We start from the raw sequence: 12,421 nt of genomic DNA, 5'->3' as shown, positions 1-12,421 counted from the left end.
GTTGATGGAGAGTCTGTACCCTCAGGTTGATGGAGTCTGTACCTTCAGGTTGATGGAGTCTGTACCCTCAGGTTGATGGAGTCTGTACCCTCAGGTTGATGGAGTCTGTACCTTCAGGTTGATGGAGTCTGTACCCTCAGGTTGATGGAGAGTCTGTACCCTCAGGTTGATGGAGTCTGTACCTTCAGGTTGATGGAGAGTCTGTACCCTCAGGTTGATGGAGTCTGTACCCTCAGGTTGATGGAGTCTGTACCCTCAGGTTGATGGAGAGTCTGTACCCTCAGGTTGATGGAGAGTCTGTACCCTCAGGTTGATGGAGAGTCTGTACCCTCAGGTTGATGGAGTCTGTACCTTCAGGTTGATGGAGTCTGTACCTTCAGGTTGATGGAGTCTGTACCCTCAGGTTGATGGAGAGTCTGTACCCTCAGGTTGATGGAGTCTGTACCTTCAGGTTGATGGAGAGTCTGTACCCTCAGGTTGATGGAGAGTCTGTACCCTCAGGTTGATGGAGTCTGTACCCTCAGGTTGATGGAGAGTCTGTACCCTCAGGTTGATGGAGAGTCTGTACCCTCAGGTTGATGGAGAGTCTGTACCCTCAGGTTGATGGAGTCTGTACCTTCAGGTTGATGGAGTCTGTACCTTCAGGTTGATGGAGTCTGTACCCTCAGGTTGATGGAGAGTCTGTACCCTCAGGTTGATGGAGTCTGTACCTTCAGGTTGATGGAGAGTCTGTACCCTCAGGTTGATGGAGAGTCTGTACCCTCAGGTTGATGGAGTCTGTACCCTCAGGTTGATGGAGAGTCGTTCTTATTCTCCTGGGACTTGAGTTTTATTTTGACAGTCACTGTAATAACAATCCCACTTGGTAGTTTTATTTTGACAGTCACTGTAATAACAATCCCACTTGGTGATGTGTCTGTGTGTGTGTGTGTGTGTGTGTGTGTGTGTGTGTGTGTGTGTGTGTGTGTGTGTGTGTGTGTGTGTGTGTGTGTGTGTGTGTGTGTGTGTGTGTGTGTGTGTGTGTGTGTGTGTGTGTGTGTGTTCAATAATAAACCAACACAGCGCCAACTGCTGGCCCAGATGTTAACTCCGTCATTTCCAGTGTTGCTGTTGCCGGGGAAACGACAGTTTCCAGGATGCTGCCTTGTGAAGGTGGAGGTTTTCTCTTGGTGGTGGAGGTGGAGGTTTTCTCTTGCTGGTGAAGGTGGAGGTTTTCTCTTGGTGGTGGAGGTGGAGGTTTTCTCTTGCTGGTGAAGGTGGAGGTTTTCTCTTGCTGGTGAAGGTGGAGGTGGAGGTTTTCTCTTGGTGGTGGAGGTGGAGGTTTTCTCTTGCTGGTGAAGGTGGAGGTTTTCTCTTGCTGGTGAAGGTGGAGGTGGAGGTTTTCTCTTGGTGGTGGAGGTGGAGGTTTTCTCTTGCTGGTGAAGGTGGAGGTTTTCTCTTGGTGGTGGAGATGGAGGTGGAGGTTTTCTCTTGGTGGTGGAGGTGGAGGTTTTCTCTTGCTGGTGAAGGTGGAGGTTTTCTCTTGGTGGTGGAGATGGAGGTGGAGGTTTTCTCTTGCTGGTGAAGGTGGAGGTGTTCTCTTGGTGGAAGGTGGAAGTCTTGGTGGAAGGTGGAGGTTTTGGTGGAAGGTGGAGTTCAGAGCACCAGACGAGGCTGCAAACGATCTCAGGTGGTTGTTTTGTCTCTGCTCTCTTTCTGAGGCTTTATGTTTCCCACAGTGAGGATGGTCACGACGAGGCGGCGAGGCGACGAGGCGGCGAGGCGGCTGATTCCTCGTTAGCGTGTCGCCGGCCGGCTTCAGGCCTCCCGCCGTCGCCAGATGTGACAGTCGTGATGCGTGAAACCACTTTTTGTCTCCGTCTGAAACCAAGCGAGACCAAATGTGATGGTTTGAGAGAAGCTGGTGCCTTAAAGGGCCAGTGATGGGGGGAGGGGGGGGGGGGGTGGGGGAGGATGGAGGGATAATGAGGGGGGAGGATGAGGATGGAGGGGAGGATGGGGGGAGGGGGGAGGATGAGGGGAGGATGGGGGGAGGGGGGAGGATGGAGGGAGGAGGATGGGGGAGGATGAGGATGGAGGGAGGAGGATGGGGAGGATGAGGATTGGAGGGAGGAGGATGGGGGAGGATGGGGGGAGGATGGAGGGATAATGAGGGGGAGGATGAGGATGGAGGGAGGAGGATGGGGGAGGATGGGGGGGGAGGATGAGGATGGAGGGGAGGATGGGGGGAGGGGGGAGGATGGAGGGGAGGATGAGGGGAGGATGGGGGGAGGGGGAGGATGGAGGGAGGAGGATGGGGGAGGATGAGGATGGAGGGGAGGATGAGGGGGAGGATGAGGATGGAGGGAGGAGGATGGGGGAGGATGAGGATGGAGGGAGGAGGATGGGGGAGGATGAGGATGGAGGGAGGAGGATGGGGAGGATGAGGGGAGGATGGAGGGATAATGAGGGGGGAGGATGAGGATGGAGGGGAGGATGGGGGGAGGGGGGAGGATGGAGGGGAGGATGAGGGGAGGATGAGGGGAGGGGGGAGGATGGAGGGAGGAGGATGGGGGAGGATGAGGATGGAGGGGAGGATGAGGGGAGGATGGGGGGAGGATGAGGGGAGGATGGAGGGATAATGAGGGGGGAGGATGGAGGGAGGATGGGGGTAGGAGCTCCGGTCTGGAGAAAGCCCAGATGAGGTGGAGCTCCGGTCTGGAGAAGCCCAGATGAGGGTGGAGCTCCGGTCTGGAGAAGCCCAGATGAGGGTGGAGCTCCGGTCTGCTGCTCTGCTGCACTGCTAAAACTACAAATACCGTATTCTCTGGACTATAAGACGCACCTTTTTTCCAACTCTTTGAACCCTGCAGCTTTTAACACGATGCGGCTAAATGATGTAATTTTTATTGGTGAACAGGCTTCATGTCACAGATTCTACTTCCTCATGTAGATTCCAGCTGTTTTCAGCCTCTGCTGCTCCTAAAACTGGCCTGAAAGTGACGTTTGTGCTCCTGGTGAGCTGAAGCTTCAGTGCAGCTTAGATTCAGGTGCTCTATAGTGTGGAAAATACGGTTAGGTCAAAAACCTGCCATGGGAAGCAGATTTTGGTGAGAATTGTTCAAACGAGCACAATAATGTCGCCACCTTAAAGACTGTAAAATGTCTTGAAACTAGAAAAATAGGCCAAAAGTAAAGCAAAGTTGGGTTTTAACAAGCAATGTATGAAATATTGACTTAAAATTAGGGATGGCTCAATACCACTTTTTTCACATCCGATACCGGATACTGCAGCCTTGAGGGTCGACCTGATACCGATACAGCTACCGCTACGATACTGATACCACTACGATACTGACACCGCTACGATACTGATACCACTACGATACTGATAACGATACAGCTACCGCTATGATTCTGACACCGCTACGATACAGCTACCGCTATGATTCTGACACCGCTACGATACAGCTACCGCTATGATTCTGATATCACTACGATACTGATACCGATACCGCTACCGCTACGATACTGATACTGCTACGATACTGATACCGATACAGCTACAGCTATGATTCTGATATCACTACGATACTGATACCGATACCGCTACCGCTACGATACTGATACCGCTACGATACTGATACCGCTACCGCTACGACAACCGCTACCGCTATGATACTGATATCGCTACGATACTGATACCGATACAGCTACCACTACGATACTGATACCGATACCGATACCGCTACGATACCGATACCGATACCGGTACGATACCGATACGATACGATACCGATGCGATGCAACGCGACACGATATTGACTTCTTAACGTATTACAGCTTTACATTGTTACAGTGTTAACGTGTTCCAGTATTACGTGTTAACGTGTTACAGTGTTACAGTATTAACGTGTTAACGTGTTACAGTGTTACAGTATTAACGTGTTAACGTGTTACAGTGTTACAGTATTAACGTTGTAGCGTGTTACAGTGTTACAGTATTAACGTGTTAACGTGTTACAGTGTTACAGTATTAACGTGTTAACGTGTTACAGTGTTACAGTATTAACGATTAACGTGTTAACGTGTTACAGTGTTACAGTATTAACGTGTTAACGTGTTACAGTGTTCCAGTGTTAACATGTTATGTCGTGTGATCAAGAGGGACGTTCTGGCGATTTTCATCATCTTCTCCGTCACCATCGTCATCAGCATCACCATTTCAGAGACATTGTAACGCCCCCCTACCCTCCCTACCCCCTACCGCCCACCCCCCTCCCCCCACCACCCTATATAAGCCTGAGCTGTCTGGGTGTGGAGAAGCTGCAGCAACCAGCAGGAGGAAACGGTTCCAGGAGGAGGAAGAACAGAAACGTCTTCATCAACCGAGAGAGAGAGGGAGAGGGCGAGACAGAGAGAGAGAGAGAGAGAGAGAGAGAGAGAGAGAGAGAGAGAGAGGATCACCTGGAGCTCCAACTTTTTCCTCCGAAGCTCACGAGTCGACTGAAGTGAGTCTTTCTCTTTTTCACTCTCTTCTTGTTCTTCACTCTCTTCTCGTTCTTCACTCTCTTCTTGTTCTTCACTCTCTTCTTGTTCTTCACTCTCTTCTTGTTCTTCACTCTCTTCTTGTTCTTCACTCTCTTCTCGTTCTTCACTCTCTTCTTGTTCTTCACTCTCTTCTTGTTCTTCACTCTCTCTTGTTCTTCACTCTCTTCTTCACTCTCTTCTTGTTCTTCACTCTCTTCTCATCCTTCACTCTCTTCTTCACTCTCTTCTCATTCTTCACTCTCTTCTCGTTCTTCACGCTCTTCTTGTTCTTCACTCTCTTCTTGTTCTTCACTCTCTTCTTCACTCTCTTCTTGTTCTTCACTCTCTTCTTGTTCTTCACTCTCTTCTTCACTCTCTTCTTGTTCTTCACTCTCTTCTTGTTCTTCACTCTCTTCTTCACTCTCTTCTTGTTTTTCACTCTCTTCTTGTTCTTCACTCTCTTCTCATTCTTCACTCTCTTCTTCACTCTCTTCTCGTTCTTCACTCTCTTCTCGTTCTTCACTCTCTTCTCGTTCTTCACTCTCTTCTTGTTCTTCACTCTCTTCTTGTTCTTCACTCTCTTCTTCACTCTCTTCTTCACTCTCTTCTTGTCCTTCACTCTCTTCTCATTCTTCACTCTCTTCTTGTTCTTCACTCTTTCTTGTTCTTCACTCTCTTCTTGTTCTTCACTCTCTTCTTGTTCTTCACTCTCTTCTTGTTCTTCACTCTCTTCTCATTCTTCACTCTCTTCTTGTTCTTCACTCTCTTCTTGTTCTTCACTCTCTTCTTGTTCTTCACTCTCTTCTCGTTCTTCACTCTCTTCTCATTCTTCACTCTCTTCTTGTTCTTCACTCTCTTCTTGTTCTTCACTCTCTTCTTGTTCTTCACTCTCTTCTTGTTCTTCACTCTCTTCTCATTCTTCACTCTCTTCTTGTTCTTCACTCTCTTCTTGTTCTTCACTCTCTTCTTGTTCTTCACTCTCTTCTTGTTCTTCACTCTCTTCTTGTTCTTCACTCTCTTCTTGTTCTTCACTCTCTTCTCGTTCTTCACTCTCTTCTTGTTCTTCACTCTCTTCTTGTTCTTCACTCTCTTCTTGTTCTTCACTCTCTTCTTGTTCTTCACGCTCTTCTCATTCTTCACTCTCTTCTTCACTCTCTTCTTGTTCTTCACTCTCTTCTTCACTCTCTTCTCATCCTTCACTCTCTTCTTCACTCTCTTCTCGTTCTTCACGCTCTTCTTGTTCTTCACTCTCTTCTTGTTCTTCACGCTCTTCTCACTCTCTTCTTGTTCTTCACTCTCTTCTTCACTCTCTTCTCATCCTTCACTCTCTTCTTCACTCTCTTCTCATCCTTCACTCTCTTCTTCACTCTCTTCTCATTCTTCACTCTCTTCTCGTTCTTCACGCTCTTCTCGTCTTCACGCTCTTCTTGTTCTTCACTCTCTTCTTGTTCTTCACTCTCTTCTTCACTCTCTTCTTGTTCTTCACTCTCTTCTTGTTCTTCACTCTCTCTTCACTCTCTTCTTGTTCTTCACTCTCTTCTTGTTCTTCACTCTCTTCTTCACTCTCTTCTTGTTCTTCACTCTCTTCTCATTCTTCACGCTCTTCTTGTTTAAATCCTGTTAATCGTTTAAATCCTCTTCCTCCTCTTTCTTCTTCTCCTCCTCCTCTTCCTCCTCTTTCTTCTCTCCTTCTCCTCTTTCTCCTCTTTCTCCTCATCTTTCTCCTCCTCTTCCTCCTCCTCTGTTGCAGCAGGTTTGAGGAGAGTTCAGAACAGACAGTTGATTCACAATCGTGTGTGTGTGTGTGTGTGTGTGTGTGTGTGTGTGTGTGTGTGTGTTCCAGATGTGGCTGTTGAAGCGGTGGGCGGTGCTGGCGGCGGCGCTGCTCGGGGTCCTGTGTGTCTGGCCGCCCTGACTGACGCCTACCCCCCCAAACCGGAGAACCCCGGGGAGGAACGCCCCCCCGGAGGAGCTGGCCAAGTACTACACCGCCCTGAGGCACTACATCAACCTCATCACCAGGCAGAGGTGCTCACACACACACACACACACACACACACACACACACACACACCGTCAGTTGGAGTGGTGATGGAGGTTCTTCGGTGTGACTGAGACATCTAGTGGTCGTTGGCGGTATGGTCGCTATATTTTAATATAGAATTCACTTCCTGTTACAAAGTCTGACGACCAGACAAACAATTTATTTACACAACATTTTCACCTCGTATTTGAATCCTTTGAAGGCTCGTAAACACAGTAGTGGCTAAAAAGTAATGAGATTACTGGAGGAGGCAGATTACCAGGTGAGGTCACAGCTTCACCTTCGTTTTATGAAACTGGAAGGTTTTTTCTGTTTTTCTTACATTTACACATAAACGCAGCTACGATCCGTTACAGTTACAAGTTACCTGTCAACAAATGTAATCGGTCACTTACTCTAAGTACTAAACTGAAAATGTAGTGTACCAGAGTACTTTTAGTTACATTTGGATTACTTCACAAGCAAACATAAAAATAAAGACGAGAAAGAGTAGAATGTGTCGTCACGTCTTGTACACAGCAGATTCTAGTAACACTGAACACAACAAGTGACCATCAACCCCTGAAACATGAGATCGTCTAACTACCAGCAGCACCTGTACTGGTACTGCTGGTTACTGGCTGGTTACTGGCTGGTTACTGGCTGGTTAGTGGCTGGTTACTGGATAGTTAGTGGCAGGTTAGTGGCTGGTTAGTGGCTGGTTAGTGGCTGGTTACTGGATAGTTAGTGGCAGGTTAGTGGCTGGTTAGTGAGCTAATACAGCTAGTTGACAGAGTCCAGTTGTTGTTTTTTTCCAGGATTGTGATTGGCTGTCACGGCTACATGCCTCTGGTGACACTGCCCCCTACAGGCCTGGACCAGGTTTACTCTGGACCAGGTTTACTCTGGACCAGGTTTACTCTGGTCCGGGGCAATGAGGAGGTTTTTCTAAACAATCAGGGATAAATGAAGATTTCTTTGTGAACGTAGAGGGAAGGTCTGAGGTTTCGCCCCCCACTGGGCGGGGCAGAAGATTGGGTGACCAGAGTGGGGGGGAGGGTTGATGGGGGGGGTGATGGGGGGGGGGGGGTGATGGGGGGTGATGGGGGGGGGTCGTTTCACAGTATTACTGCGGCAGCGCAGTTTCATGGTTCAGATTGTTTTCCTCCTCGGGGGAAATGAGACTCTGAGATGAACTGGACTGAAATGAAAATGTGAGAAGCAACAGGAGGAGGACGACTCCTGCACCTGAACAGAACCACCAGAGCCCTCAGAACCAGGATCAGAACCAGGACCCTCAGGCCCACTTCAGTTTGGATCAATGTGTTTGCAGAAGCACAGACAGACTGACGTCCATCATGTTGGTTGTAGGACTGGTTCTGTTGGACTGGTTCTGTTGGACTGGTTCTGTTGGACTGGTTCTGTTGGACTGGTTCTGTGGGTCATGGTGAGGTGAGTTGAGCGCCTCCTCTGGTCCCAGCAGGTATGGCAAGCGTTCAGCCCAGGAGGACGTCGTGGCCCAGCTGCTGTTTGGAGACCGAGACCAGCGGTCCAGGTAAGGCGGCTCCACACTGGGCCTGACTGATGAAGACCAGGTTAACCCCCCCCCCACCCCCCCCACTTCTCTGAACAGATATGATGACTCCTACATGTGGTGACTCCGCCCACCATCTCTTCCTCCACCCACTTCTTCCTCCAGCTGCTTCCCAGCATGCATCTGGAGGGGCCCAAACGTGCCTGTCCCCTCCGACTCCAACAGATGAACATCAGCCCCCCTCCCACCCCTCTACACCCCCCCCCCCTCTACATCCCCCCCCCCCCCTCCATATTCTGTCATTTGCACACAACTGTAAATAATTTATTATTGAAATAAACTCGATGAAACTGTGACATCACCAGTGGCGTTTCTAACACTTGGGGGGGGGGGGGGGGGGGGGGGGTCACGACCTTTTAGCCATAACATTGGAACCACCATAACATTAGAACCACCACAACATTAGAACCACCACAACATTAGAACCACTATAACATTAGAACCACTATAACATTAGAACCACCATAACATTAGAACCACCACAACATTAGAACCACCATAACATTAGAACCACCACAACATTAGAACCACCACAACATTAGAACCACCATAACATTAGAACCATCATAACATTAGAACCACCACAACATTAGAACCACCACAACATTAGAAGAACCACCATAACATTAGAACCATCATAACATTAGAACCACCACAACATTAGAACCACCAACTTAACCACCAAACATTAGAACCCACCATAACATTAGAACCACCATAACATTAGAACCATCATACATTAGAACCACTATAACATTAGAACCACTATAACATTAGAACCACCATAACATTAGAAACCACTATAACATTAGAACCACCATAACATTAGAACCACTATAACATTAGAACCACTATAACATTAGAACCACCATAACATTAGAACCACTATAACATTAGAACCACTATAACATTAGAACCACCATAACATTAGAACCACTATAACATTAGAACCACCATAACATTTAGAACCACTATAACATTAGAACCACTATAACATTAGAACCATCATAACATTAGAACCACTATAACATTAGAACCATCATAACATTAGAACCACTATAACATTAGAACCACTATAACATTAGAACCACCATAACATTAGAACCACTATAACATTAGAACCACCACAACATTAGAACCATCATAACATTAGAACCACCATAACATTAGAACCACTATAACATTAGAACCACTATAACATTAGAACCACCACAACATTAGAACCACCACAACATTAGAACCATCATAACATTAGAACCACCATTACATTAGAACCACCACAACATTAGAACCACCATAACATTAGAACCACCATAACATTAGAACCACTATAACATTAGAACCACCACAACATTAGAACCACCATAACATTAGAACCACCATAACATTAGAACCACTATAACATTAGATCCACCATAACATTAGAACAACTATAACATTAGAACCACCATAACATTAGAACCACCATAACATTAGAACCACCACAACATTAGAACCACCATAACATTAGAACCATCATAACATTAGAACCACTATAACATTAGAACCACTATAACATTAGAACCACCATAACATTAGAACCACTATAACATTAGAACCACCACAACATTAGAACCATCATAACATTAGAACCACCATAACATTAGAACCACTATAACATTAGAACCACTATAACATTAGAACCACCACAACATTAGAACCACCACAACATTAGAACCATCATAACATTAGAACCACCATAACATTAGAACCACCACAACATTAGAACCACCATAACATTAGAACCACCATAACATTAGAACCACTATAACATTAGAACCACCACAACATTAGAACCACCATAACATTAGAACCACCATAACATTAGAACCACTATAACATTAGATCCACCATAACATTAGAACAACTATAACATTAGAACCACCATAACATTAGAACCACCATAACATTAGAACCACTATAACATTAGAACCACCACAACATTAGAACCACCATAACATTAGAACCACCATAACATTAGAACCACCATAACATTAGAACCACCATAACATTAGAACCACCAGAACATTAGAACCACTATAACATTAGAACCACTATAACATTAGAACCACCATAACATTAGAACCACCATAACATTAGAACCACCATAACATTAGAACCACTATAACATTAGAACCACCATAACATTAGAACCACCATAACATTAGAACCACCACAACATTAGAACCACTATAACATTAGAACCACTATAACATTAGAACCACCATAACATTAGAACCACCACAACATTAGAACCACCATAACATTAGAACCACCACAACATTAGAACCACCACAACATTAGAACCACCATAACATTAGAACCATCATAACATTAGAACCACCACAACATTAGAACCACCACAACATTAGAACCACCATAACATTAGAACCATCATAACATTAGAACCACCACAACATTAGAACCACCACAACATTAGAACCACCATAACATTAGAACCACCATAACATTAGAACCATCATAACATTAGAACCACTATAACATTAGAACCACTATAACATTAGAACCACCATAACATTAGAACCACTATAACATTAGAACCACCATAACATTAGAACCACTATAACATTAGAACCACTATAACATTAGAACCACCATAACATTAGAACCACTATAACATTAGAACCACCATAACATTAGAACCACTATAACATTAGAACCACTATAACATTAGAACCACCATAACATTAGAACCACTATAACATTAGAACCACCATAACATTAGAACCACTATAACATTAGAACCACTATAACATTAGAACCATCATAACATTAGAACCACTATAACATTAGAACCATCATAACATTAGAACCACTATAACATTAGAACCACTATAACATTAGAACCACCATAACATTAGAACCACTATAACATTAGAACCACCACAACATTAGAACCATCATAACATTAGAACCACCATAACATTAGAACCACTATAACATTAGAACCACTATAACATTAGAACCACCACAACATTAGAACCACCACAACATTAGAACCATCATAACATTAGAACCACCATAACATTAGAACCACCACAACATTAGAACCACCATAACATTAGAACCACCATAACATTAGAACCACTATAACATTAGAACCACCACAACATTAGAACCACCATAACATTAGAACCACCATAACATTAGAACCACTATAACATTAGATCCACCATAACATTAGAACAACTATAACATTAGAACCACCATAACATTAGAACCACCATAACATTAGAACCACCACAACATTAGAACCACCATAACATTAGAACCATCATAACATTAGAACCACTATAACATTAGAACCACTATAACATTAGAACCACCACAACATTAGAACCATCATAACATTAGAACCACCATAACATTAGAACCACTATAACATTAGAACCACTATAACATTAGAACCACCACAACATTAGAACCACCACAACATTAGAACCATCATAACATTAGAACCACCATAACATTAGAACCACCACAACATTAGAACCACCATAACATTAGAACCACCATAACATTAGAACCACTATAACATTAGAACCACCACAACATTAGAACCACCATAACATTAGAACCACCATAACATTAGAACCACTATAACATTAGATCCACCATAACATTAGAACAACTATAACATTAGAACCACCATAACATTAGAACCACCATAACATTAGAACCACTATAACATTAGAACCACCACAACATTAGAACCACCACAACATTAGAACCACCATAACATTAGAACCACCATAACATTAGAACCACCATAACATTAGAACCACCATAACATTAGAACCACCAGAACATTAGAACCACTATAACATTAGAACCACTATAACATTAGAACCACCATAACATTAGAACCACCATAACATTAGAACCACCATAACATTAGAACCACTATAACATTAGAACCACCATAACATTAGAACCACCATAACATTAGAACCATCATAACATTAGAACCACTATAACATTAGAACCACTATAACATTAGAACCACCATAACATTAGAACCACTATAACATTAGAACCACCACAACCAGGAGAACCAGGTCGTGATGTTTGACGTTCCACCGCCACTGAAGCTACTAGTTAGTGAGTCTTAACAAGTTTTCCTCGGTTTATAACTACTGACTTTCACTTTCTCTGCTCAAGTCAAAGTTTCAAACTCCAACCGTGAAGAATGAACCTAGTTAATGTTGATTCTCACCTGTTTGTTAGCTTTAGCT

General features: G+C 44.6%; 1 protein-coding gene across 1 annotated transcript; it reads left to right on the top strand.

The window, feature by feature from the left end:
• Positions 1-6,352: 6,352 nt before the first annotated feature.
• pyya (peptide YYa) lies at positions 6,353-8,401 on the top strand (the record flags this gene model as incomplete). The annotated part of the gene is given in 5 exon segments (XM_080511827.1): positions 6,353-6,404; positions 6,407-6,462; positions 6,464-6,537; positions 8,016-8,087; positions 8,166-8,401. Coding segments are annotated over 5 exon segments (279 nt in total). The 3' UTR covers positions 8,191-8,401.
• Positions 8,402-12,421: the final 4,020 nt, after the last annotated feature.

Source organism: Blennius ocellaris (genome assembly GCF_963422515.1).
Source record: "Blennius ocellaris genome assembly, chromosome: 16".
NCBI classification, from domain to species: Eukaryota; Metazoa; Chordata; class Actinopteri; order Blenniiformes; family Blenniidae; genus Blennius; species Blennius ocellaris.
The sequence above is the reverse complement of the archived record's forward strand: the minus strand, read 5'-3'. Positions and strand labels throughout refer to the sequence as shown.